The sequence below is a fragment of the Pogona vitticeps genome, chromosome 4 (assembly GCF_051106095.1).
Source record: "Pogona vitticeps strain Pit_001003342236 chromosome 4, PviZW2.1, whole genome shotgun sequence".
NCBI classification, from domain to species: domain Eukaryota; kingdom Metazoa; phylum Chordata; class Lepidosauria; order Squamata; family Agamidae; genus Pogona; species Pogona vitticeps.
In genome coordinates, this window is record NC_135786.1 from 62932282 (window position 1) to 62959749 (window position 27468).

Genomic DNA, 27468 nt, shown 5'->3' on the forward strand with positions numbered 1-27468 from the left:
TGTGGTTGTTGCTGTTGTTTTTGAATCAATTTTCTGGTTGCTTCAGTGTAAGATTCACAATCTTGGTTCTAGCATATAAAGGGACCTCGCTATCTGTCCAAATGTCTTCTGCCAAGTTCAGTGGCCTATCTGACCTGGCCGTTGCAGACCTTATACCTTAAGAAGCCTTGAAAATGTTAACTAGAAACCTGGTTTTCTCAGCCATGGAATGCTCTTCCACAGGAGTTATAGCAGACACCCTCTCTTCAGACCTTTAAAAAGCTCTTGAAAACAGAGCTTTTTAGGAAAGCTTTTGGGGAGGTTTTCCTCAGTTAATTGGGACAGAGGAGGACAAAGGAGAGGAATATTGTAAGTTGTGAAACGGTTATTTTGCCACTTGTCTAGTCTTGTTTATTTATTTGTAAGGTTAGTTCAGTGCTTTTATAGTGAATTTCATAATTGACAGTATGTTTTCTTTAAATTTTTGCTATACACCACACAGAGTAGCGACTTTGCTAGATGGGAGATAACTAAATTGAATAAAACAACAACAACATACCCAGATGTAACACCAGCCTGTGTAGTTTACACAAGCAGGACATTAATTAAGCTTCTAGAAGTTCCTGTGCCTTCAACTAAGAATCTCCAGCCTTGAGGTTCAGCCCTTGCTTCTCCATCAGCAGAGGCTGGACATTAGGGATAAGCAGCCGATAACACATTTATTTCAGTGTGACCTTTTAAAGATACTAATCCACTTTTTCAAACACAGTCGGATTGTATACATGTAAGTCCAACAACTTTATTCCAGTGTGAGCTTTCATGAATTAGTCTGAGGAACAACTAATCCATGTTTGTGAGAAAATGGATTGTAACCCACAAGCTAACACTGAAATAGATTTGTTAATTTTAAAGTTGCCGCAATACAATAGTTTTAGCCCGTTTTCATTAAAAAACCATGTGCATGAATCTCTGTGCTGAACATGTGTGCAATGTCTTGAGATTGGATTCAAAAATGGACAGAACAAAATGTCAGTGGGAAATCGTGAGACTCAGCAAGAATAAGATGGTCAGAATTTTACCTTCCTTTGTACACACACTGCCTTCTCTTAGGATGAACTAATTTGCTCTGTGGCAAGCAACTGCATAGGGACTACTTGTGGACCAGCCAAGTGGCAAAAACAAACACCAGTCATGAAACTGGCTAGTGAGTTCCCTTTGCTTAAATGCCTTGCACCTCTGGACAAACACCTCTGCAAATCTTTGTAATATCTCTGTCATTAATACCTAAAGAAAGGGCTTCCATGGCATGTAAACATTCAGTAATGCTTTGCTATGGAGCAACATCCCGAGTTCAGCATTCAATAATCAAATTAGCAGGTGAGAAAAGCAATGTGATATTTTTCCACCCTGCACATTATCTCTCTTTTTGGCCCAGTTTGTGCCTGCATGGGAAGCAGATGAAGCAGCTATGACCATCTCATATACCTTGAAAGTAGCCAATGCTCGTTTTGGAGGCTTCTCCAAGCTTCTCTTCCGATGGAAAGGGAGTATCTACAAGCTACTCTACAAGGAGTTCCTTGTCTTCATCATGCTCTATGCAGTGCTCAGTGCTACCTACAGGTGAGTTGACAGCACCTCTAAAATTTAAAATCACTAGCTGTGTAGGGTATAGAAATTTTCCTCTTTTCGATGGCAGCTCCTAGGATCTCCCAGCTAACATGGCCATGGCTCCTGCTGGCTAGGGGGTTCTGGGAATTTAGTCTCAAAAAACAAATTGTCCTCAACACAGAACTTTACCCCTTGAAACAATGTAAGCCTTCTTCTACTAGTAATTTCCACAGGATGCAGGAAACCAAGCAATCTGCAATTCTTCTTAAACTCAAGGAAAGTCCAAAATGTAGCATCTTCTGGAAATTTACAGCTTTTAAAAAAGACACTTCTTCTGATCTTTAGGACTGTACAAAAAGGGAGGTCTGAAAAGGTGGGCAAGGCTCACCCTAGGATCTGATAAGAATATAGAGACAGAGCTTGGAAAAGTTACTTTTGGGTTGCAGCTCCCAAAATCTCACAGACTGTCTGGTTACTGCTCCTGCTGACTGAGTGATCTTACAAACTGTAGTGCAAAATTTCCAAAGGTCTAGGATGTGTTTCAGTATAATTTCCACTGGTCTGGGGATGGCTCTTTTCTTGTGTCATTTTGCCACCATTCCATCCATTCAGTACCCTGCATTTCCTCCAACATTGAACATATGTTCCAACCATGACAAGGCTATGGCGTTCTGAAAACCTTTAGTGCTGGTCCTGTGTGGGACTATCAACTGAGAAGTACATCATCAGAGTACATTTCTACCTCAGGCTTCAAATGTTGATTCCTTTGTGCTGAAAAGGCTATTCTCTTATACACTGTGATCCATAAACTTAGTTTTCAGTCTGGTGGGAAAGATACATTCTTCCTCATAAATAAGAATCATATTGGTTTTGGCTCTTGACTGTTTTGTCAGTGCTTAGTTTACAATATGCTGGTTTAACTACTAAAGACCAAAGTAGCTTGACCTGGCTATTTAAGAGGCTACCTCTCCCCCTATGAACCCACCCAGATGTTAAGATCTTCAGAAAAGACCCTCTTGAGAATATCACCATTTGTGGAGGCCTGCTTGATGGCCAAATGGAATAGGTCTTTATCCTACATTGCCCCCAGATTGTGGGATACACATTTCTTAGAGTTTTACAATCAGTTTTGATTTTACAGCTCTTATGAAATGTATGCCAAAGACCAGCCAATGTTTTCCAATTTTAACAGTTTTATTTGCTAGCTTTCTGTGATTTCGTAGTTATATTGCTTAATTCATTTTAAGTACAGTGTTAGCTGTCTTGGTTTTTATCTTTAATGGGAAGGAAGGATGATCAGTGAATGAGGAATGGCTTTGGTAGGAAAGATACAGTAAAACATTGGATATTGTTTGACATATGAAGAATGTACCTACCAAACAAAGGCTGACAATCTTTCCTCCTCCTCTTAGGCACCTTTTAAATGAGAATCAAAAACGTCTCTTCGAAAAGGTAGCTCAATACTGCAACCGGTCCCTGGACCTGATACCCCTGTCTTTTGTGCTAGGTATGGTTTATCTATGGTGCTCTCGATTACATGCCTGACTGTGTTTAATTGCTTTATTTGGAGGAATCAGTATGCTTTTTTTAAATATACATTTTTATTATATATATTTCAAGTCAAGACTTTCTAATATTAAATTCAGCAAGACCATTTCTAGTTTGAAGTGTTTGCCATAATACAATATCTAATATGTAATCTTAACTACATAACTATGTTACAGTACTAAAGTCTTTAAACTATGCTATATTTTCTACTCATATTTATTTCTGGGCTTGATAAAAAGCATTTTTTCAGTTTTCTTTACCATAATGTCTCAGATAATATCTCTAACAAGCTATCCTATTTTAATCCCAAATCCACCTTATAACTCTAAATATTTTATAACCACACACACACACATTCTCTCAAATTTACTGATTTAATCCATCTATAATTATCATTCAACATTCAAATCCAGTCATATATATCTGAATTACAGCCAAGATTTTGTACCCCTTCCATCATCACTGCTTTCATGTTTCCTTCTCTAAATTCTCTTCTGTCAAACTAATATACATTTTTAGTAATCTTCTCATTAGTGTAAATCACCAACTCATCCACCTGTACCTTCCTTTCATAAAGGGCCATTATTTTATCTCCCTTCAATCTTGGTTCTAAAGTCTCTTTTTCTGCTGCTTCCGCTGCTCTGGTGAAATGGTCTTCCATCTGCATATTCCTTTCCGCATCCTCTTTATATCCTGAAGTTACCACCGTAATTTCAAGGGTCTGGGTTTTAATAGAATCCTTAAGTTGATTGATAGTGTTAATTTGAAACTCCTGTATATAGTTCTTAAAAGAATCTTCCATTATAAGTTTTGATGGACTTGTACATTGACTAAGGGCTGTCCTTTCTGCTTCTTGGATATAGATTTATTGCAGAATAACACTTTCTGCTGAAAAGTAAAATAATTCAGCTTTTAATAAGTGCAAATATTTCACTACTGCTTCTTATAAATCAGCAGGCCCATCTCTGCTTGTGTTTTCTCTCCCATTCGCCCCACGTCCACCAAGTCAGGCTCCCTCCCCTTCCTGTACTCCCAATTCAGTTAGGAGCCATAAAACAGTCAAACTATTAATCAGTCCTTCTTCATGTTAAATGAATCAGTCCAGACCCAGACTCCCACTTAACACTCCAATTGTAAATCCAACTTCAGCCAGGAGCAGTTTTAATTTATAATCCACCATTCGCAGCATTAACCTGCTGTAAATCTTTGGAATTTATAGACATTTGTGGGTTTTTCTCTTTTTTTGCCAAATACAACCACCTTAGAGTTATTATTGTTAATGCATAGATTATTTTCTTGGCAATAGATATGAAACCACTTCAAAATTTTCCTCACACTTATGTGGGCGTCATTAATACCCATGCCTACCTCTCACCTAATTCTCTCGCTATGAACTTCTGTTGCTGCTGCTAAACAGCTATCCTGTAATACTGCATACCAGGAGTCAAAGTAATACTGCATACTTGGAAAGACAAGGACTAAATAAGGAAAGAGGGGTGTGTACAGATAACTTGTGCAAGGGGCACACAGAACTAAAAAAGAGGAAGTGAAGGAGTCAGAAATGAGTAGGGAAAATTTAAAGGGCAGCTCGACAGGAAAGACAATTTATGTCTAAACAATGCATAGCTAAATAGGGGGAAAATACAAAATAAGAAGTGGGAGTTGTGGCTTTCTAAATGTTGCTGGCCTGCAAATTCCCAGTGCTTTGCTAGCTAGGACAGACCTGAGTTTGAGTCTAGCAGTACTGTACACAGAGTCCTACATGTTGGTTACCCCAATGGAAAATGCACATGTCTGAGTCTCCAGAGAGAACAAACAGCCTAAAAGAATCTTGATTTTCTCTAGAAAAAGAAACAACATATATCAGCTTCAATAACAGGGAAATAACTTTATTAGTTTGAAAGCCGTATCAGATCATTAAAATAAAGCTAAAAATTGTGAGTATACAAATACAAAAACTGATCTAACAAATATCATACTAAAAAAAAGTAACATCAAAAACACATTCAATGCAGTAAGATACAACAATCCATTTAAAAAGCCCACTCAGGCAGCCAGTCACTCAGAGAATACGTGCCTGAAGAGAAAGCTCTTTGCCTGCTTGCAGAAGGACAGTAAAGCCTAGCCCCAGTGAATCCTGCAGGTTAATTATTTTTATTTCAGGTTCAGAAAACCCAGATCATGCTATATAAAACAGGAAGTTGTAGATATTGTTTTTATAGAAAACCTGTAATAGCAGTGGGAAAACATTGTGTGTGTGCATCTTTGTGTGTGTTGTAGCTGAGCAAACACAGATAAGAATAAGGGTTTGCCCTGGGGGGGGGGGGGAGGGAAGTTCCTTTTCCAGTAGAGAACATTTGCATTCTAAGCACACTTGGACTCTTTGGTTATGTATTAACAAATGTCAAATCTATATTATATATTTAATTACCAAATGTTTAATGTAAACAAGATTCTGATATATTTGTAAAAGCTCAGTTTTAATTTCCATTTGTTAATTTGTTAAAATAAATGTATTCTGATCCAAAATATTTTATACATCTTAATTTTAAGAAATTTCTACTTAAATAATTTTAATTGTATTAGAAAACTCAAATAAATATCAAAATGTCAATAGTAAAGATAGCTCAACGGGTTAGGTCTCTGGCTACAGAGCCAGAGGTTGGGAGTTCAATTCCCTGCTGGGCCTCCTGGGAGAAGAGCCAGCCTGTGGGGCCCTTGGGCAAGCGGCACAATCCCAGGATGTCTCCAGAAGAAAGAAATGGTAAACCACTTCTGAGTACTTTCTACCTAGAAAGCCCTGAGAAGGATCAGTGAAAGCTAGAATTAACAGTGGCACACAATTAATATTACTAAAATATTAATATTAAAATAATTTATCCAAATGTAAATATGTTGAACTAGGTGCTAGAGTTAAACTGAATATAATTTTTCAGGTAATAGTACTGATTTGCCAAGACAGCAAACATGCTTATGCCAACTACAGTCTCTACAATAAAAGCCCCTTCCTCTTTTTTCTGGGCAGGTTTCTATGTCACACTGATTGTGAACCGCTGGTGGGCCCAATACACCAGCATTCCATTGCCAGACCAGCTGATGTGTGTCATTTCCAGCAATGTGCATGGACGGGATGACAAGGGCCGCATCTTGAGAAGGACTCTCATCAGATATGCCAATTTGTCATCTGTGCTCATCCTGCGCTCAGTCAGCACCAGGGTTCTTAAAAGATTTCCCACCATGGACCACATAGTAGAAGCTGGTGAGTTTGACTTTGGGACTGAAAAAAAATGTTGGATTAATGAATACCTCAATGAATGTCTCAAATGGGCTCTACTTTTGTCAAAAATAATATTGTGGCATGGTTAGCGATAAAGCTGTTTCTTCAGCCTGCAAATAGAGAAAGGGCTTAATACTCACTTTCTTAGTATTAAAACCACCTCCAAACTCTCATCTCTCTTTCTATAATTACAGACAGGAGGTGGTGTTCTCATAGCAGGAAATATTTAGTGACAAAGAGGGTTCACTACACTAGAACCCAAACTGTTGAAGGTTGCTCTATCCCTTTCTTAAATGGACATCTCTTTGGTATGAGAGAAGGCAAAAAGGGCATTGGATAGGCTGGAATTTATCTATAAATGTTAAGTTTTATTACACTTTAATGAGAAAGGAGCGCAGCATATTCTTTTAATTTAAGTAGATGATGAAAAGTCAGTATAAAGTCACAGGACTCCTTCACTGGGTAAAACTCAACCAACAAAATATGTGCAAAAATTTGTTAGTAGCCAATATAACATTTTAAAAAAGATGTATTACTCATGTCTCTGTGTTATCAATAGCTGTGAGTTATTGTTCCTCATCAGCCATTGTCTTGACAAGGACTCTTCTTCTCAGCCCTAGGTCCTTTATACCCTCACAATCAGTTCCCCCTTCCCTCCAGAAAAAGAGAGAAAATTACCTGCTGGTAATTTAAAGATCCATGAATGAGCCTGATTAGCTAATACCTGTGAGTCATCATTAGTAGTATCACTAACATTACTGACTACCTTAGTGTTTTATGATATTCCTCCCATCTTGGCATATTGCCAGCCAGTAAGTAACATGAAGGACAATTACTTTTTGTTTGTGGTGCCACATTATGGCACGCTTGACTCCATTGCCACCACATTTATATCCCCACATTCTTAGCATGTATTATGCAGTTTGCTCCATATGACTGATGAGGGAAAATGGTGAATGAGGCTTGCTCTGATTGTATCAATGGAAGACCTTATTAGGACTTGTGGGTCAGCAGTATCTCATTTCCTTAGTCCCTCCTAGTATGACAGAACAGAAAGTCAACTTTCCTTCACCTTTTTCTTGCAGGCTTCATGACTCAGGATGAGCGCAAGATGTTTGAGAGTCTCCACTCGGACTTCAACAAGTACTGGATCCCTTGTGTGTGGTTCACCAATCTAGCAGCCCAGGCACGACGGGATGGAAGGGTCCGAGATGATGTGGCACTCCGTTTGCTCATTGATGTAAGTGCTAGGGAAAGAGGGAAACTGCTAGCTGGGCCATTTAGAGCAACTCCTATACTTCTCTGTCCTTTTCTGACTGCTGCCAGATTAATCAAAGCAATGTGAAGCATTAATGAGAATGGCTTCCTCAGAGATAAAAGAGTTTAGGCAGGAGGGAGAGAAGCAATGCAGTCTCTCGGATAACCTGATCCTTGATTGTTTAAAGGGCCTTGCACGACAGTACTTTGGGTTACTGAAACAGAGGCATCCCATTCCCTTAGATTTCAGGCCCAAAAGTTAAGGTGGGGCAATGGATCCGGGTGATGTCAGAAGATTGGGTCCTTGTCATGTGACACAGGCAGGGAAGGCAAGGGTTGGGTGAGGAGCAAGAATGACATACACTCACAAAGACCTTTCTGTTGAGCCAGTGAGACCTTATATCCCTTGGGAATGGGTTTGTTTGTTTATATGCTTTTTTTCTCCTCATAAGGGAACCAAGATGGCTTGCAAGAATTAAAACTGTACAATAATAAGTTTAAAATACCATAGAAACTATATTTTAAAACAAGCATATATCAATATTAAAACCAATATTAAAAAACAATTTAAAAACAGTTTTAAAACATTTTAAAATTTTATAAAGAGAGTGTTCCCTAGACCCCCACTTATTGCTCAAAAGCTTGCCTGAAAAGCAAAGTCTTTGTCCGACAACAGAAAGAAAAGAGGGAGGGGGCCAACCTGGCTTTTTGAGGCAGTGCATTCCAAAGCACAGGAGCAAACACTGAGAAGGCTCTCTCTTGTGTCCTCACCAGGCAAACTTGGGAAGGTGGTGGAAGTGAGAAAAGGTCTCCCCAGAAGATCCTAAAACCTGAGAAGGCTCATATGGAGTAATACAATCCTTCAAATAGTCTGTACAGGGCTTTATAAGTAATAGCCAGCACTTTGAATTGAGCCTGGAAACAGACAGGCAGCCAGTGAGGTTGTTGCAATATGGGAGTTATAAACTCCCTGTAACCAGCACCAGTCAGCAGTTTGGAACTGGTGAAAGTTTCTGAATACTGTACTCTTCAAAATCAGCCCCATATAGAGTTAGTTGCAGCAATCCAGATGAGATGAAGTAAGGTATTTGTCATCAGATCAAACATCTTAAGGAATGGCTACAGCTGCCACACCAGCTTTAGCTGTGCAAGGACATTCCTGACCATCAATGAAACCTATGCATCCAAGCTCAGGGTTGAGTCCAAGAGCACACTCAAGCTGCAAACTTGACTTTTCAAGGGGAGTGTAACCCCATACAGTACAGGCAAGATCCCAGTCCCCTAATTTGCCTTGAAACTGACCAGGGAGCACATCTGTCTCATCTTGATTAAGTTTCAGTTAGCCCTGATCCAGTCCATTACTGACCACAGGCATTGGTCTATGCACAGACCTACTTTCTTGGAGTCAGATAGGAAGGAGAGATAGAGTTGGGTGTCATTCGTATACTGATGGCGCTGATCCCCAAAACTCTGGACAACCATTCCCAGCAGTTTCATATAGATGTTGAGTAACATAGGGAATGGAATTGAACCCTAAGGCAATGGTCCCCAACCTTGGGTCTCCAATTCTCAGAAATTTTGGACAGCAGAGGTGGTGATGAAGGCTTCTGGGAGTTGTAGTCCGAGAACATCTGGAGGCCCAAGGTTGGGGACCACTGCCCTAAGGGACACCAGAGGCCAATTACCAGAGTGTCAAACAGGATTGCCCCAGCAACACCTTCTGAGTTCTCCCTTTCAGGACAGACTGGAGCCACTGTAAAACAATGCTTTAAGTCTCATCCCACAGAGATGGTCCAGAAGGATACCATGATCAATGGTACTGAAAGCTGCTGAGAGGTCCAGCAGAACCAACAGGGACACTCTTCCCCTGTCTAGTTCCCAGCTTAAGTTATCCATCATGGTGATGAAAGCAGTCTCGGTTCCATAACCAAGTCAGAAGCCAGACTGCATTTAGATAATCTACATCATCTAGGAACTTCTGGAGCCAGACCACCACAGGCTTCAAAACCTTGCCCAAAATTAGAAGATTGGAGATTGACCAATAATTATCCAATACAGTGGGATTCAAGGAGGGCATTTTAAACAAAAGTCTTACTACTGCTTCATTTAGACATTCTGGTTTCTTGCCTTGTTGCAATAAGACATTCACCGCTTCCCAAACTCACAGCCAGTCCCCCTCTGGCTGCTTTTATAAGCCAGGTATGCAAGGGCCCAGTGCAGATGTCATGGCTGTAACCTCTCCAAAGATCCGATCCCTAGCCTCAGGCTGCACCAACTGAAACATATCAATTATAACAGGACAAGCAGGGGACAAAGTTATATCAACAGGACCTGTGTCAACGACAGCATCTAAATCAGAGTGTGTCCAAGTGACTTTGCAAAGTGCTGTGCAAACACCATCTCTCTCTTATCTGGAGGTCCAGTCGTGGCAACTAGGTACAGTATCTTTCTTGTTAGGTTGAAACATTTCGCTACTCATCCAAGCAGCTTCTTCAGTCTGAGGAGAGTTGCCTACCCCATAATCCTACTCCCATTGAAAAGAATAAAAATTCAGAAAAAAATCCCTCACTAAAGGGGGTGGATGCCTGAGATACAATCCATCTTCTATTTATCATGCTGCCCTTTTATCCGTCCCAAGAAAGATTAGGACCACACACACACCTGAAAGACCACTGTTAATTACCGTTAATTACCCATGACAATGGGTGGAGAAGGACTGCAGAAGTGGGATTATCTCTCACCCCCAATCCTTTGTCCTTCTAACAAGCGTGTTCAAACCAACCTGGAAGATATATCAAGGATTTCCTACCAACTCTTCTCAGACGGAAGAAGCTGTTTGAATGAGTAGTGAAACATTTCAACCTAACAAGAAAGAGGTCCATTTGCCATAACTCACCTTCCAGATAACCACACCTGGAAGACTGAGAATCTTCACATATACCATCTCTCTTGTGGATATCTGTGCAACAGGCCCTTGACCATCTGAAAAGACTCCACTGGATAGCTTTGTACAGCTGCAGAGTGATGTCTGGGGTTTAAAGACGTGTCACGTACACAAAATACTTCCCCCGCACTGAAATGTGCCCTGGTATTTGTGCCATCTGCCGACCCAAAAAACCCTGAAAATTTAGCCCATGTCCTGAGACCTGGCAACTCTACTAATGCCAAACAACACATTAAGCTTGCCCCAGTAACAGTCCTTTTGACTATGCAGCAAAGGTGCCACATGTTGTTCGTAGGTGATATGTATGAAAAGGACATGTAAGGATTGACATCCATGCTGCAAAAATCCTAGCACACACTGGCAGCAGCAAATCCTCTACAGTATGTGTCTTCAATTTATGCCTATTGACAGGTGGGAAGAAAAATAGGCCAGGAAGCCTGGGATTCCTCTCAAGTACCAGCTGTTTGTGGCACAATCTGCTGACCAGCAGTGCAGACTCTGAAAAAAATCTTTTGCCTTTCTTTGCTCAGGAGCTGAACCTTTACCGTTCCAAATGCAGCATGCTTTTTCATTATGACTGGATCAGCATCCCCCTGGTTTACACACAGGTCAGTGAGCAGCAGTGCGTTTAATGCTAATTTTTTCTTTAAAATTGGGTAAGTGGGATAAATACTAATTTTAATCCATATATTATCTTCTCCATAGGTGGTCACTATAGCTGTCTATTCCTTCTTTGCTTTTTGTGTGGTTGGGCGTCAGTTCCTGCAACTCCCAGATGGAGAAAAACATGAAGATCTAGATATGTATGTTCCACTCCCCACACTCCTACAGTTCTTTTTCTATGCCGGCTGGCTGAAGGTGAGATATTTATTGCCTATTCCCTCTGCTCTCTTTGCTGACTCCTATGGGGTTACCTAAAGTGATTTCACTTAAGGAAATCCTTTTCCCCTAGTGCAACTTGGCAGTGGATCCATTCACATCTCCCCCGCTATTTAATTGCACTCTTAAACCAAGGATATCCTAAGATTGCTAGTGGAACAAGAATTTGAAAGCAGGGCTTCCAAACCCAGGTCTCACTGTCAGCTTCATGGGAGCACCTCTTAACCAGTGACATACATAACACCAGGGGAGCACAAACATTGTTGTGGAAAGAAAACTGATCAAACTATAAAATTGATGTGTGACCTTTTAGCATGCTAGGATTGTTAATAATAGGATCTTTTAGAGGTCATTAACTCAGAGTCACCCTAAATTTGAAGTTACTTGACAACACATCAAAAGAGCAATTAAGCTTAGATGCTTAGTGTATCTGCATGGAACAATTAGATGTATGTAAATTTGCAAGTGCCTTATCTGAAAAAGTGGGTCTTTTGTTTCAATTATGCTGAAACTTCAGTTCTTTTGTAGTTATTGGGGATTATGTAAATTTCAAAGGAGTAAAAATCCTTGAAAATATTTTACCCATCCCATTGAAAATCTAGCCTTGTTTCTTGAGTCCCATTCATTCGTTACTTGAAACTGAATGGGAGGGCTTAAGTGCCCTTGTTTTAATTTTACTGTCTAAATTTTAAAAATTATTTAATATTGTATGTTTTACTGATTGTTGTAAACTGCCCAGAATAGTGCTTTCTACTAATGGGGCAGTATACAAACCAACCAACCAACCAACCAATGCTCAAAAGGCGAAATCTGGGGATTCTCAATAGAATGCTGAATAACTGACATTTTCTGATACTTGATTCTGGTACAAGTGAGATAAAGGCATTTTAAAATTCAGTCCAATTGACTGCTAGTTGAACATAAGGAACTTAAATTTTTTAAAAGGACGGTTCTAATATTTGGAACTATCATTGTAGCAGGCCACTCTCAAGCCTTTACCCATCCAGGCCTCTAAGAGTGCTCACTACCTTTCACCAAAACTGCTGCCACCAACCTATCCTTAAAATCAAAAGGACAAGTGTTTCTTTCAAACAAATAAAAATGTTTATTGATTAGACAAAAATAAAAGGAGTAAATCACAGGTATAAAATCAAGTTGTCAATCACTGTTTATAAGACACTAGCTCACACAGACTTTTTCCCTCACTGACAGGCTCTTTCTCACTCTCTATCAATCTAATCACTCATCTCTCAAACTGATCTCCTCTCACACATCACACACACCTTATATAACCCAGCTCCTCCCACTTCTGCACCACCCTCCATCCTCTCATTGGCTGAGGTTCCCCTGCCCAGCTATGACGGACAGGTGAGAGCACAGCTGAACACCACAATCGTGTTCCTTTGAATGCTTAATATACTGTATATTCACATACCCTACCTTCCCTTTTCTGTAGGTAGCAGAACAGATAATCAATCCCTTTGGAGAAGATGATGATGATTTTGAAACCAATAAACTGATAGACAGAAACTTTCAGGTAAGCACTGTACAAAAGGATAGGAAACAAAAGGTAACACTTCAACCTGACTTAAGTTATAACTGGTAGAAAACTGGATATTTTGCAGAAATTAAGCAAATTCAAAAGGAATGGGAATTACAGAGAACATCAATTAATAATGTAATAATTCATTAAACACAGTGTAATCATGGCAACTGATGAAAGATGTAACCAAGAATGATTACTGGCCAACGATAGCTTGTGGCAAGATGGAAAGGAGAAATGTAATGATTCAGTTCAACTAATATAGAATATCATTTGAAAAAGAAGAGATAAAAGGAAATAATATGTATCTTTGTTAATGTGGATACATTTAACAACTGTAAAATAGAAACCAAGTACGTACTGAAAAAGGTCATGCATCTCAGAGTACCGTTTTCATTTATTTAAACTTTTTCTGATATACAGCTATGCCTTTTATGACTTTTACACTGTTCTAGCCCAAGTCTTAACCTTCTTCCAAAAGTTCAAGTGAGAATTACTAATGCAATGAAAGATTTGGTGAGGTGTATTCATAAATTATTCTTTTAGCCATTAAGTCATCCTGCTTCTACCCATGAAATAAACATTAAACTATTTTTAGATGTAATATTCATTAGTTTTCCCAACAGCTTCTGACTATGTATCTATGGACTTTGGAATATATTTGCCCATTTGTTTGACAGGCTGAGCTGTCTGACATCAGGACAATCCATACTCCCCAACACCCTATTAGCAGACCTCATGGTCCTTCAAAACAGAGTTCTCTATTATTTAGCTGCCCCTTACTGTATATTGCTGTCCCGATTCTCTTCAATACGGGTTTTATCCAGCTTTTCTTGGCTCAGAAATATTGTTTTATATGGCTAGGTATCGCTCCTTTCCGTGGATGATATGTACCAGAACCTACCTCCTACTGGCAAGGACAAATACTGGAATGAGACTACAGCTCAGCCCCCATACACAATGGCCACTGTGGCAGAGACCTTAAAACCTTCATTTATGGGCTCCACCTTTGACATGAGGTAAGTGCACTTGGCAAGTTGAATGCTATTATTCTATCCCAACAAAAACCTATGAATCCAAACCTGGAAAAGGTGAAGGATGCCCAGTAACATTCAACCAGCAAAATATAACCACATTCACTCACCAATGGGAATAGGAGCCATTGGTATACCAGACTTCATTCCCCCTGACAAAGCTGCTTCAGTTTGCAGACCCTCCAAGAACACAAAGACCACATAGGGAAGACAGCAAGGGCAAGTCCATTGCAAGTAAAGACTGCAATGTTCCAGAAAACAATTAACAAGCACATAGTTAGGGGTCAACAGTAGGTATTACATACCTTAGACTTCTAAAAAGATATGTAAAATTTCCCATATAAAATAGGCGCAATATACTAGTCCTCTTCTATTCAGCACTGCTTAGCCTCACCTAGAATCTTGTGTCCAGTTTGGGACACTGCACTTTAAGGATGCCAACAAGCTGAAGCAAGTTTAGAGGGCAACAAAGATGATCAGGGGACTGGAAACCAAGTCCTTTGAGGAAAGACTGAAAGAACTGGGCATATTTAGCCTGGAGGAAAAAAGGCTGAGGGAAAATATGATGGCATTTTTTTAAATACTTGAAAAGTAATCATACAGAGGCACAGAATCTGTTCTTGATCATCATCTTGAGCATTCCAACACTAGAGGCATTAAAGAGAAAAATGGACAACCATCTGACATATTTCCTGAAGGCAGAACAAGACACAAAAGAACAAATTGAATACAGGAACTGGCACAGTACCATGCTTGATGAGATTCTATCTCAGTGAAGGCATGGCTAGTTTTTGTGAAAACCTTCTTGAACATGCGCAGAGTACCTGTACTACTGAAAAGCCCAGTAAAAGTGCAATTGCTCAGTTGGTATCAACCTTGCATATCACCTACCCATTATGCTATTAATAGTAGAAAAGCCCGTGTACGCAGCTTAGCAGTCTAGAGCTGTAACATTGTTCTTTTTCTTTTATCCACTTTCCCTCCTTGGCAGGATGAATGATGATCCAGAGCAAAGTCAGCAGGTAGATGCTTCACCCAGTATGAATCGCATTCAGACACCCCTGCTCAACCGTTTCTTCACTGCAGCTGCCTCCCCTGCAGTTAGCCTCAAAAATTTTGGCAAGGGCAGCCGCAGTCACCATGCTCAACTCCTGCGTTTGAGGACAGAGGGCACTTTCCCTGCTGGCAGTCCTAGCTTCTACCGCAGGGAGGATCTGGACACAGTTGGTCGCATTGATGAAGAGATGGAGGATGATGAAACTAAACTTAATAACTCTCCTAGTCCAAACTCATGGAAGTTAGACAGTACAGAGACACAGAGGAAGGATCTGCCCCTTATTAGAGTAGTGGAGGCCCTCGATGATAGTATTAGCATATCTGACCAGCCATCTGGCTAAGCTCATCAACTGCAGGGTCTGGGGTAACCAGTGCAAGATTCAACACATCTCAACAAATATGAGAAACAATTTAGAAGTATACCTATTATTTTTGTAGACTAATTATAGTTGTCTTGGCTAATAAATAATAACATTTACAGATATATGCTAGATTCCTATATACAGGAAACATGGATTGTGCTAGTACATAATACAAACATATCTACTTTGCAGTACTGCCACATCCATACACACACACACAAAACTGTATCATTTTAGTAACCTAGATCAGTGGTTCTCAAACCTGGGTTCCCAGATGTTCTTGGACTAGAACTCCAAGAAATCCTGGCCAGAATCGCTTGTGGTGAAGGCATCTAGGAACTGCAGTCCAAGAACATCTGGGGACGCTAGTTTCAGAACCAATGATCTAGATTATCAATGGATTTCACAAGGGATTAAGAAAGGCTTAAGCTGAAGGACTCAAAAGAAATGTGGAGTTTTGATCCTGAACATTTTATATTTTTCCTTAGAGATCCAATTTACCCCACATTTTGAAAACAAAGCTTTCCAAGCCATTCAAATTCTTAGTGTGCAAGAGGATGTAGCAGGAAATTGCTATTTTACACACTGGACAAACATATCAGGTACTTTTTCCAGCAGCAAATGTAGTTGGAACTATTCAACTATGGCAAAAGATTCACAAGGCATTTAAGTGTTAAGAGCAGCAGCCTGGGACTTATGAGATCCAAGGATTAGTTCCCACAAGGTGAGTGATTCTCAACCTGAACCATTTCAGAGGATTGTTATGAGAAGAAATATGATATACAGTGGTGCCTCGCACAACGGGCACCTCGCAGAGCAATGAATTCGCTCTACGAGGCTGGTTTTGCGATCGCAAAACGGTGCCAGCATAGGGCGAAAATCGCAGAGCGAAGGTCGGTAAGCAGTTCGCTAAGGTCGGTAAGCTGTTCGGCGGCTACAAAATGGCCACCGGAAGCCCCAAAATGGCCACGTGCAGCGTTTTCGCGCCCTCGTAAAGCGAGCGGAGGGCGTGAAAATGGCTGCCGGCCATCCTGAAGCATCGCTGAACAGTGAGTATTCGGCCCAATTGGAACGCATTAAACCATGTTTAATGCGTTCCAATGGGTTTTTACGTTCCGTTCAACGATGCTTTCACACAACGAGGGTTAATCCGGAACAGATTAACCTCGCTGTGCGAGGCACCACTGTATATACAACCAATAACTTAATTTTCATTTAAACAAATTCAGAACTTTACTTCCAACATTAATTTTATTAAATGCGTGTAATTACCGTACATTTAGATTTTGCCAGGATAATCCTGTGTATTCATTCAGCTATAAGTTAATCTTGAGCTCCATGGGGGTTATTCTTTAGTGTGCTTATAACTTCACTTTTAAGGGGAAAAACATGCCTGAAACCAGGAGAATGTGTATGTAAATTGCATGCATTTCCTAGAATCAGTCATTTGAAGAGTAAACTGATTTGTGGCTTCAAATTTAACCATTACTCTACTGAAGTTGCCCAGGTAAACTTATATTGTGTTCCCCACTACTGGCTTCATTCCACATCACTGGGTTCATGCCCATAAAACACTGCAAATATGTATTCAAACCTTGGAAGAAGTATGTTTTGAACACAGGAAGTCAGATGCAGGTCTGGAGGAGATTCTTTCTGTCCCAACCCACAGAAGTGAGGCATATGAACACTACATCAAAGTATAAAGCTGCGTGCTTTATTATTTCACAGGATATCATGTGGAAGATGGCCTTAAGCCTGAAGATACTAACACTTATGGCCTCATGCTCCCATTCATATCAAAAGGCTCTCAAAAATAAAAATGTAAACATGTTAGAAAATAGTTGTACCCAGCCTTCGAAAGAACCAGGCCTTTGGAAGGAAGCCTGGCCCTTCTGCTAGAAGGGGATTTATCTTGCACTGGAATGAGACCAAAAAGTCATAAAAGAGACAGCCTGGTCACTTAGCAGTGCATCAACACTTCTATTCAATAGTTAATAATGCAGTGATACTCATGACAGCTCAAGTGTCTTCACTTCTACAAATCCTCTATAATTTTTCCTTCGACTACTCTTACTGTATTGTACCTATATCAGATCATTAGGCAGATCACTGTGAAGTATCATTCTCTATACTTCTGAAGAAATGATCAATGCACATTTCCTAGGTCCACTGAAGCACCCAAATGAAGCATGATATTTACAACTACTAGGCTCACACTGAATAACTCAGTGAATGTAAGCTAGCTTACTGCTGATGGTCATCCTTCCATACACCCCAGGGTATAGTAATAAGTCTGCTATTACACTCCAAAATATCTGGAAGCAAAAATTAGATACTGGACAACATTACAATGATGCTCTTGTTCTAAATTTTCCTGAACAAAGAAAAAGGAACCCCCACCTATCCATATACTTAGAGGCAGCAACAGTGACTAGAAGTGTTCCATTACAGAAAATCCATTCTGCCCTCTTAAGAATCCCTTCACATCCCCCTCCCAACACTGTAAAGGTAAGTCAGTTAGTCAATAATTCTGAAGAATTTTGTGTAGCCTCTTCACCCACTGGACTCAAATAATCACATCAATAGTTTATTAGAAGACTCTGGTTGTATTTATTTAGCCCAGTAAGTACAGTGACTGTTCATTTGCCTTTCCTGGCCTTAATCTTTCTCAGGTAGAATTCCAGTTCCTTGCCTTCCAGAATATAACCATCTGCTCGACCACACTGTCCAGGCCGGGAGGCAATGCAAGCTGCAAAACAAAACACACTATTAGAGAAGTATCAATTGGAACTATCAAGTTGCTTCAGTCTTTCACATCAGATTATTAATTGGTAATCTCAGGAGTTCAAGACTGTAGTCTACTCCTAACTGGACCATATTAAACAACTGAAGGTCCTATCTTCTATCAAACTGCAAGGCTCATACAGAAAAGCCCAGGAAAACATTCTACTGACAAAGCAACCTTCAGAATCCAAATTGTCACCACTTGCATTCAGTAGCAGAACTGGACAAATTTTTCATCACAAGGTCAACTTCAAAATTCTACTGAATCACGCGGGTCATTTGGCCAATGCATTTTTTTGACGACATTCTTCTCATGTATAATTATAACTAGTAAATCTGTCTAGTTCCATTTCACAGACCTCATCAAATGAGCAGTCTGCAAATAAGCTATGCCTCTTTGCAACTTCGGACTGGAGTATTAACATGAACATTACATCTTACAAACAGCTCCAGCTTTACACAAGCTTTAAATTGATACCATTCCCTGCAGATGAACCTAATATACTGACAAACACAACACCTTTGCAGACATTTTTCTGACACCTAGTTAGTTCACTCTTTTCTATTTCTGGCCCTCACCAAGTAGCTTTCCTTGCTGGAACTGTTCCTCAAGCAGACTACTGATCTTAGCATTCTTTTTCCGCTCATCGTACTTCTTCTGAATTTTCTTGGAACACTTTTTGTTTAAAATTTCTTCCTCCTCAGGAGTCTGGAATGAGAGCATAAGGTAAGTAAAAATGGCTACATTACTACCACTTCACAAAGCATACCTCACCAAAGTACAGTGGTGCCTCGCACAACGGGCGCCTCGTAGAGCGATGAATCCGCGGTCTCGCTGCGGCTGAAATGGCTGTGCGCAGTGTTTTCGCGCCCTCCCCTCGCTTACCGAGGGCGCGAAAATGGCTGCCGGACCCGGAAAAGCATCGCTGTACGGTGAGTTTTTGACCATTTGGAACGCATTAAACGCTGTTTAATGCGTTCCAATGGCTTTTTTTGATCCGTACAGCGATGCTTTCACACAGCGAGGGTTAATCCGGAACGGATTAACCCTTGCTGTGCGAGGCACCACTGTATATTGGGAAAGGTGGAGAATCGTCTCTTCTCTAGCATCTATCATACAAATGAAAGAGTGGTTCTATTCTGGCAAGCTTTTTCACTTGTTTAACCTGGGCAATGGACACTGACAAATAAGTTAATGTTCATAAAAAGAAAGTCTTAATAGTTTGAGTGTATATTTTATTCAAGACATTAGCCTAAAATGAGACAGTGTAAACTAGGGACAAGCAACTTTTGTTGGTGCATTACAAAACCCATTATCACTCATCAGAGGCTATGCTAGCTAAGGATGCCAGAGGCAGCAGTACAGCTGGAGGGCTAAAAAGCATCCAGCTTTATACAGGCAAAAACCCCTGTGGAGGCCAGCCTTTTGTCTTCTTCAGATCAATACCTGTCATCGCTCTTTATTCAGCAGCAGAACTGGACAAAGGTTATCATCAACAGAAGACAAAAAAGTCACACATTCTAGGAAACAACAGCTGAATATAAAACAATTCAAGAGCACAAAATGATATGAAATCTAACAGAACAGCCGGCTGCAACTCCTAGTGGAAGGAAACAAGATGAGCTGTGTAAAAGCTCACTAAGCTTACTTTATACCTACCAGCTTGGCACCCTTTTTGCGCCCAAGGGGCAAGGCATAGTGGGCTTCATACCACTGTCGGTATGGTGTGCTGTCAATGAGTACAATGCAGTTTTTCACCAGCGTCTTTGTGCGCACCAGCTCATTGTTAGATGCATTGTACACTACATCAATTATTCTGGTTTTACGGGTACAGCCTGTAAAGAAAAGAGACCAAGACAAATTTATGGTACAATAATCTATCTGTCATATACTCCATTCTATAATAGCAGACTCACAGTTTCTTAAATAAACTTCAGCAGGAATAACAGCTAAACTGTTAATCAAAATCAACTAATACATCCAGAATACAAGCATACACGTAATGTATAAGCATTAGGCAAGTACTTGAATTTTCTCTAAACACATCTAGGATTTTTGTTGACAGTTTTTTTTTTGCTCTCTGGCACACATATTCCTCCCACCCATTCTACTGTATCTTAACTGTTAAATAGTATGCAATTACACTTTTAAACTACTATCCAATATTTGTCAACATCTGTGATCCATACCACCATTTGCACAACTATTCAACAATACTCCACACACGCACACAACTAATTGTAATATCCCTTTAATTTAAGGTTAACGGTCCCTGGAGTAAAGCATGTACACTCAGAGTAACTATGACACTCCTATCACTGAGAGCTTAGGAATTCACCAAAGTTCTCTTGGGGTCAAAGTTACCATCACATCTTTTAGCAGTGCCTATGAAGTGCCAGCAGCACTCTGTATGTAACAGCTATACAAAACATCCACTTTTAGACTTACACTCAGACCCCCAAGAGAAGTTTCCAACATCCAGACGCAGAGCACGGTATTTTTTGTTCCCACCACGTACCCTTACTGTGTGAATTCTTCTGGGACCAATCTATAAAAAAGAGTACAGTGCACTGGGTCAAAACACAGAAACACAAGAGAACTGAAATTGATTCATAACTGCCCAATCTAGATGGCAACATGGTCAGTGTAACTATGACAACCCCTAGCACTGGTGAGTGCAATGAAGACCAAAACGGCCTACAGCACCCACCTAAGGTGTAGTTTTCATCACTCCAGTCGCCTCCCAGCCAGAGAATAATTGGAATCTAAAGAGCTGTGCAACCAACAAAGTACTGTATACTCATGGCACTATGAGTGTTGTGTTTATTAACTCATGCTGCATGACAAACTCTTTCAAGGCTAAAGTGTCTTTCAACAAGTTCTAATATGATTGTGTACATAATATTAAGTTAAACACACATAAAGCATAATCAAGCTGTGCAGTATATTTGATTTTAGAAAAAAATGTCTGCTTATTATAATCAGACAGATTGCAAAAACCTGGGGAAATTACTGTAGATCAAGCTGAGTAGTACACACAGAACTGTAATGGATTACCTCTACTCCAAATGCACCCTCATTTTTAAAACACATTTATACTATTTCAGAATCAGGACCAAAACAAAGGCACAACGTTTTTTTAACACACAATCATCTGTATAAATTTTTGGATTTATCCTTCTAAGTAAGAAGACAAACTAGAATTAAACCCCAATACAGGCTACTTCCTGAACTCTTTCAGGTTACTCAACTGAAAGTTTTTTGGAGGCATTACAGACAAATTGTTTCTAACTTAAACTAGTTCTCATGAATTTCGAAGCTAATACATAAGCACTATAAAAACTGCTATCCAGACAAACAGCTTTTCACACCCTCCCATCTCCCACAAGAATCACCTACTTTAGTATTGGCAGGGGGTCGCCCCAACTCATACTTCCTTTTCTTATGGTAGGGCTTCCGCTTTCCTCCAGTCTTACGGCGCTTATGCCAGTTATCCCTGGAGATACCTGGATGGACAGAAAAGCCGAAGGGTGAAGACGAGAGTATGCCATTCTGCAGTTCTATTTCATCTGGAAGGAGACCTAATGCCCCAGATTACTCAGCTCTCCAAGGTAAAAAAAATTTCCGCATGGTGTACTCGGCCACATGCAGCAGTAGAAAAAGTTTCATCATTGCAATAAGGGGCAAAGGAATACATAAAAGGCCCGGGCACTCTGAACATGGAGACGGATTGATTCTGCGCAGTCTCTCTTCCTGCAGGACGACAGCCATGTACCACCGCGGCCCAAGCCAAAGGCAGGCCCCGACCTCAACAAGCCGCGGAACAGCGAGAGCCCGGGCACCATAACCCAGGCTCCCAAACGTACGAACGTCTCTCTCCGCAATGCCCGAGCTGCAGAGGGATACGGACAAACCCTTGGTTGGATGGCAACGGATAAAAAAGTCGCTCCCGCCCGGCCAGCAAACTACTCACCCATCCTTCTCCGGAGGCGCCGACTGCAAAGAGGAAGCCGCAAAGCATCACGGGGCGATTTGCTGGGTAGGAAATCTCGCGTTAGTTTTCAAAGGCCGTCGCACTGTTTAGTTAGGGCTGAGTGTTGTCGTCATCAATACGAGACGGGAGGGTGAGATTGTGGCAAAGAGAAATTGGAAGCGTAGCTGGTGGTGCTTTAGGTGCAATGATGTAGGGCAGGCAGGGGATGGGGGAGACAAGAGCTTATACCTTGCAGAGGCCCTTCTGCACCGCTGTCGAATACTTTGCGATGTTTGTGCATTTATTTTATTTTATAACTTTTTAAGTATGTTCGCAAAGTTGCTGTAGTTCAGTGGGTAACAGCTGAACCGTTTCAAATCCCAGGCGTGCCGAGAGAGACAGATCAACGGAAATCCTTTGCGATGCAGGTGGTTGGTGGGGTTACACGTCCTCTCACCTGTGTTGTGGGCAAGCTGCGCGGTTCCAGAAGGGCGGCTGAAGGAGGAGGGACGGGTAAACAGGATTTGACTGCTTTATACCTAGAAAACACTAGGAGTGTCGCCTTAAGGCAGAATGTTTGGCACATCATTGGATTGCATTCAGGACTTGTGTGTTCAGTTTTGGTTGGCGTAATGAAAGTTGCACCTTAGTATAGATTGTAATGCGCTCTACGTGGGGCTACCTCTGGGGTTGCTGCGGAAACTACAGGTGGTGCAGAATGCGGCGGCCAGATTAATCAGCGGTGTGAAAAAAATACCAACATATTTCACCCACTCTGGCCGCCTTGCATTGGCTGCCCATCCGTTTCCGCATCGACTTCAAAGTGTTGATGCTCACGTATAAAGCCCTAAACGGTTTAGGGCCTCGATATTTGGCGGAACGCCTTCTCCCGCCAAGATCTACCCGTGTCACTCGCGTGAGCCAGGAGGTGAGGTTGAGGAGCCTAACGCCGAGGGAGGCCCGGAAGGAGAAGACAAGAAATCAGGCCTTCTCGGCGGTGGCTCCTCACCTCTGGAACAACTTACCTCCTGTGATCCGCAGGTCTCCCTCGCTGGGTGTCTTCAAGAAGCAATTGAAGACATGGTTGTTCCGGCAGGCCTTTCCATCATACTCCTCTTGACCCCCCTCTTTTTTGTTTTTGTTTTTTGTTTTGTGTATTATATGATTTAATGTAGTGCCTTCTTCTTTTAGAATTGTCTGTTTTCGTTGTTTTATATTATTTTTATGGTTGTTAGCCGCCTAGAGTGGTCCGTTTGGACCAGATAGGCGGGGTATAAATCAAATAAATAAATAAATAAAATAAATTGTGGAATTTGTTTTCTGCCAATGTAGCAATCCAATTCTGTAGGAAAAGATTTCTAGTTTATATGAAGAACAAGTGGAAAAGACTACAGTAATTTTCTTTCTCCTGTTTGTTGTGTGTCCTACCATCAAATCAGAATCAACTTAAAAGTGAGATGAGAGAAAGACAGATCAACGGTTTGCTGCTTCCTGGCCTTGTAGAGCCCACTGGTGCTGCCTCCATCACAGCTGGATTGCCAAGGGCTCCTCCGGGTGTATTGCTCCTTACGCCTTTGCTTCCACTGCTCTCCAGAACAAGAGGATTTGGAGGCACCCAGGGGCTCAGATGTTTATCTGCCTCATCCAGAAGGGCCCTTAACTGTACATGCACTCCAGTCCAAAGGTACTCCTTGTAAATACACTCCCAGTCTCCAGGTGGGAGGGGTTCTCCCTTCACTTGGTAGCCTTCAACTTTCTCCTCTGTCACATCTAGAAGTAGGACCCTAGTTTATATACCCTGCTCCATCTCTCGCACACTCCTCCCTTCTCTTTCCAGTGGCTCTCTTGTATTGCATAAGTCCCAGGCACCCTTGAGCAGCTATAGGAGTCATTCCACTCAGCCTTAGCAGCTGTCGGGTTCATTCCACCCAAGGACTTCTAGCTGGGTTCCTTCAAGGTGCCCAAGATTCAGTCTGGATTCCCCAGGCATGGCATCTGCTAGACCCATCTCCCTGAAGCCTACCAGAGAGCAACCACTTCGGAATTCAGCAGGTCCAAGGACCAAACGAGGACCTGTCAACAAGGGCACCCGTGTCAGTGGCCTCCTCTCTCTCAGTCAACTAAAACTATCCATAGACTTCAACTCATAGAAGCTAGCCATTATAGTGAACAAACCATTGTGTGAGCTGTAGGCCAATGTATCTGTAAGACACACTAAGACCAAACTCGTAATTGCTTGACCACTTACTTAAATAGGGATGTATTACTCATCATACTGAAGTGTAAGATGTAAACATCATGTCAAGCATAGAAACATTGCACATCAGTTCATTGTTAGCTTGCTTTTCCCTTCTACTCCTATAGCATGTCCTTCACGTCACAGTAAGTAGTCTTCTATGCACTTCCCTTTTCCATTTTATTGGCAGTGTTGTGTTCTCAGATTCCTCCATCTGGAGTTGTTTGAGAACTGATCTGAGCCAGATTATTCAGAAGAATCTTAGGCTAGCTACTATCATCTCTGTTTTGTAAAAGAAACAGCTTTCCATTCCTTAACAGTATATTTATATATATATATCAGTTGAGGAGGACTCTACTCATGTCACATCAGACTTTTGAGAAGACGCCATCTCCAGTGCTAGAAAATCCAGGAATTTCGATTCAATTTTAGGTCTATTGGCAAACATTTGAAAGAGGTTGTAGATATATTCTGGATTATTGCAACCATTTTACAATTTATCCCAGCATACTTCGCCTCCGTGAATTTGAAGAGACACTTGTTCAGCAGGCCGAGGCAAAGAGGCAGTCCCGAAACCAGCAAAATCAGCGAGCTGGATAGGGCAGATTGTGTTTGTTTTCAGTGTGGAAGGGACTGTCACTCTCGAATTGCCCTTTTCAGCCACACTAGACACTGTTCCCTCTATTCAGAGCACATTACCATAGTCTCTCAAGACTGAAGGATGCCTACTACTTAGCAGCAAAATATTTCAAACTAGAGTATTTTTTGTCTTGAAAGGACACAACCTTTGTGCTACACTGACCTACAGATACTCCCCTTATGATCCGAACATGTAATCAAAGTATTTTAGTCATAGAAGTGACTGAACTAATTAAAAAACGGAGTATGCAGCATTACACAGTTGCATGCATAAGAGGCTGCTGAATATCACTATTCTGACTGGCTTTGCAGAATTGAGGATGTGTACATTGATTGCTTTTGTTGAACCACATTATCTAACTATATTGTCCTCTTAAGTGAATAAATGAATTGCCATGTCACTTGCAGTGAGAACTGCTGTACTAGGAATATTATAGTCAAGAGACAAGCAATAAGAAAGTAGTTATACAGATCTTTGCATGTCAGCCAATGTGTACTTTCAATGATATATGAATGGAAGCTATTTCTACAATCAGTAGGACTAAGCAAGCCTAAAATGAAAGTACAGTACTATTTGTTCATCAGTGTTACGGATGTTGGATTCCAACTGCACAAAAATAACAGCTGAAAAATTCTTGAAGCACTCAATCTTCCCTCATCCTGTACCTCAGTGTCTTCATATGTAATAGCATTCTTGTTTGTTCAAAGCAATACCCTATCCTTCTGAAATCCTGTGTCTCAGATTAAAGGATAAAATCCCAGTTTTCCTGAAGTAAAACATAAATATCAGTGTACTATACACCACTCTGTTATGTTCAGTATCAATTTTTTCATTACCTAGTTATCTTTTTATAGGTGTTTGACACGTAACATTTCTCTCCATTCAGACCAGGTCTAATAATACATTATTGATAAAGAACATGTAGAAAGAAACAAGCATGATAGAGCTGGTATTTCTTGCTTAACAGATCACAATAGCCAATAGTTTCCTCATCCATAGATGTGCTGACTGTACTGCATTTGGGATGGATTAAATCCTCTCATGCCAGGAAACCTGGTCCCAACATCTGCTGACACAAAAGTTAGGCCAGAAGTCTCAAAGTAGTCTCCCAACACACCTAGGCTGAGAAGCGTTTGTATTCAGCCCAGCTGTCTCCAGCCATCTTGATTATTTAGGAATGCACCCTGGTACTACTATGCTTTTGAGGTGGTAGTGGTAACAAGAAGATCAAATTAAAACAAAATACAGTATTAAGAAATTCCAGGAATTTTCTGTGAGAAATGAGACACAGAATTGGCAAACTGATGCAAAATATTTATTCCAAGTTAGTTATCTTTTGATGCAGTAGTTTTCCCCCTCATACAGACTCAATGTGATAGTCACTTTTTTAAATCTGTAAATAATGTTATCAAAATAATCTTAATCTTTGAAATCCCACAAAAATTTATATTTTACAATCCACCCTGAATATCAAGGTTGCAAGAAGAACACAAACAATTCCTATATCCAAATATTTTACAGCTGTACCCAAAAAAGAAAAACCAAACACGCCTGGTTAAGTGATGAAGCTCCCCGAGCCGCCAAGAAAATAAAAAAGTTCCATGTTATTAGCATTAATTTAACACAATTAGAACTTCCATAGCCATTTTGTCATTGACAATGATTGTTTTAGCACATTATTGCCGCACAGCATTTTGTTATGTGGACGGCAGTATGAGAAGCTTGTGGCTGCCCAACTCAGTCCCTTAAATCCTGCTCCCAATGAGACTGAACTGAAGCCTTGCTCCAGAAGGCCATGAGTCACCCGTCTGCATGGACTGGTCTCTATGAAGCATAGGGCAAAACAAAAAACTAATAAGCCAAATAGCCTTCTTCTTTGGGATATAATTCTTTCCCTTGTGCATGAAGTTTTCAACAATAAAAAGAAACTGAACAGACTCGAGACAGAATAAACTCTGCTTCATTTGAACCCCAAACATTTATGTGCTGAACTACAAACTGAGTTTGCTGGGTTGGATTTATACTGTGAATTTTGAGGTGCCCATGTTCAGGCATCATCGTCTGAAGTTTCACTGCTGCTTGTTTCTGTGTCTGATTCTTCAAACTCTGACTTAAAAGTGCTTCTCCAGTGGGAGAACAGTTGACTGCTGCAACGGCCTTGAAGAAATCCATTCTTCCTAAAGCCATTTTTTCTTAGCTGGAAAAAAGAAAGAATGTGCTTCATGTTTTGTTTCTCTCCTTGTACAGTTAAGATCAAAGCAAACTTCATCCAAATTATACTCGTATACAAAGTGCATATATGTTGTGTTAACAGTGCTCTGGGTTTTCTGAGGAATTCTGAATTGGA

General features: G+C 40.7%; 3 protein-coding genes and 5 non-coding genes across 12 annotated transcripts in view; 1 reads left to right on the top strand and 7 right to left on the bottom strand.

Annotated features, from left to right (window-relative positions):
* The first annotated feature begins 1420 nt into the window (after positions 1–1420).
* BEST4 (bestrophin 4) lies at positions 1421–16075 on the top strand. The gene is made up of 9 exons (XM_020783340.3): positions 1421–1599; positions 3000–3094; positions 6161–6394; positions 7498–7652; positions 11144–11221; positions 11319–11471; positions 12949–13029; positions 13900–14054; positions 15061–16075. Exons 1-9 carry the CDS (start codon positions 1448–1450, stop codon positions 15464–15466), a joined length of 1509 nt encoding a protein of 502 aa, XP_020638999.1. The 5' UTR covers positions 1421–1447; the 3' UTR covers positions 15467–16075.
* Positions 16076–17326: 1251 nt separating this feature from the next.
* LOC140707239 (small nucleolar RNA SNORA35) lies at positions 17327–17459 on the bottom strand. The gene has a single exon (XR_012087159.1). It is a non-coding gene; the product is annotated as a small nucleolar RNA SNORA35 (small nucleolar RNA).
* A 614-nt stretch (positions 17460–18073) lies between these two features.
* RPS8 (ribosomal protein S8) lies at positions 18074–22354 on the bottom strand. The gene is made up of 6 exons (XM_020783341.3): positions 22246–22354; positions 21672–21778; positions 20721–20820; positions 19932–20107; positions 18851–18980; positions 18074–18236 (listed from the first exon to the last, which is right to left on the bottom strand). Exons 1-6 carry the CDS (start codon positions 22247–22249, stop codon positions 18127–18129), a joined length of 627 nt encoding a protein of 208 aa, XP_020639000.1. The 5' UTR covers positions 22250–22354; the 3' UTR covers positions 18074–18126.
* Positions 18448–18516, bottom strand: LOC140707223 (small nucleolar RNA SNORD38). Its single transcript, XR_012087142.1, has one exon. It is a non-coding gene; the product is annotated as a small nucleolar RNA SNORD38 (small nucleolar RNA).
* LOC140707224 (small nucleolar RNA SNORD38) lies at positions 19702–19774 on the bottom strand. Its single transcript, XR_012087143.1, has one exon. It is a non-coding gene; the product is annotated as a small nucleolar RNA SNORD38 (small nucleolar RNA).
* LOC140707225 (small nucleolar RNA SNORD46) lies at positions 20908–21010 on the bottom strand. Its single transcript, XR_012087144.1, has one exon. It is a non-coding gene; the product is annotated as a small nucleolar RNA SNORD46 (small nucleolar RNA).
* LOC140707222 (small nucleolar RNA SNORD55/SNORD39) lies at positions 21866–21950 on the bottom strand. Its single transcript, XR_012087141.2, has one exon. It is a non-coding gene; the product is annotated as a small nucleolar RNA SNORD55/SNORD39 (small nucleolar RNA).
* A 4060-nt stretch (positions 22355–26414) lies between the features above and the next one.
* The window catches only part of GPBP1L1 (GC-rich promoter binding protein 1 like 1), a 50577-nt gene continuing 49523 nt past the window's right edge, over positions 26415–27468 (bottom strand). For all 5 annotated transcript variants that reach the window (XM_078392855.1, XM_078392854.1, XM_020783343.3 and 2 more), the window contains exon 12: positions 26415–27318. In XM_078392855.1, coding sequence (XP_078248981.1) covers positions 27169–27318 — 150 coding nt within the window. In that variant the 3' untranslated portion in view covers positions 26415–27168. The remainder of the gene's footprint in view (positions 27319–27468) is intronic.

Excerpts from the sequence above, each read along its gene's own strand:
- BEST4 (XM_020783340.3), top strand. The coding sequence starts at position 1,448 with ATGACCATCTCATATACCTTGAAAGTAGCCAATGCTCGTTTTGGAGGC. Across the intron at positions 1,600-2,999 it reads GTGCTCAGTGCTACCTACAG|GCACCTTTTAAATGAGAATC; the intron begins GTGAGTTGACAG and ends TCCTCCTCTTAG. Across the intron at positions 3,095-6,160 it reads ACCCCTGTCTTTTGTGCTAG|GTTTCTATGTCACACTGATT; the intron begins GTATGGTTTATC and ends TTTTCTGGGCAG.
- RPS8 (XM_020783341.3), bottom strand. Across the intron at positions 18,981-19,931 it reads GCAAAAAGGGTGCCAAGCTG|ACTCCTGAGGAGGAAGAAAT; the intron begins GTAGGTATAAAG and ends CTCTCATTCCAG. Across the intron at positions 18,237-18,850 it reads CCAGCAAGGAAAGCTACTTG|CTTGCATTGCCTCCCGGCCT; the intron begins GTGAGGGCCAGA and ends TTTGTTTTGCAG.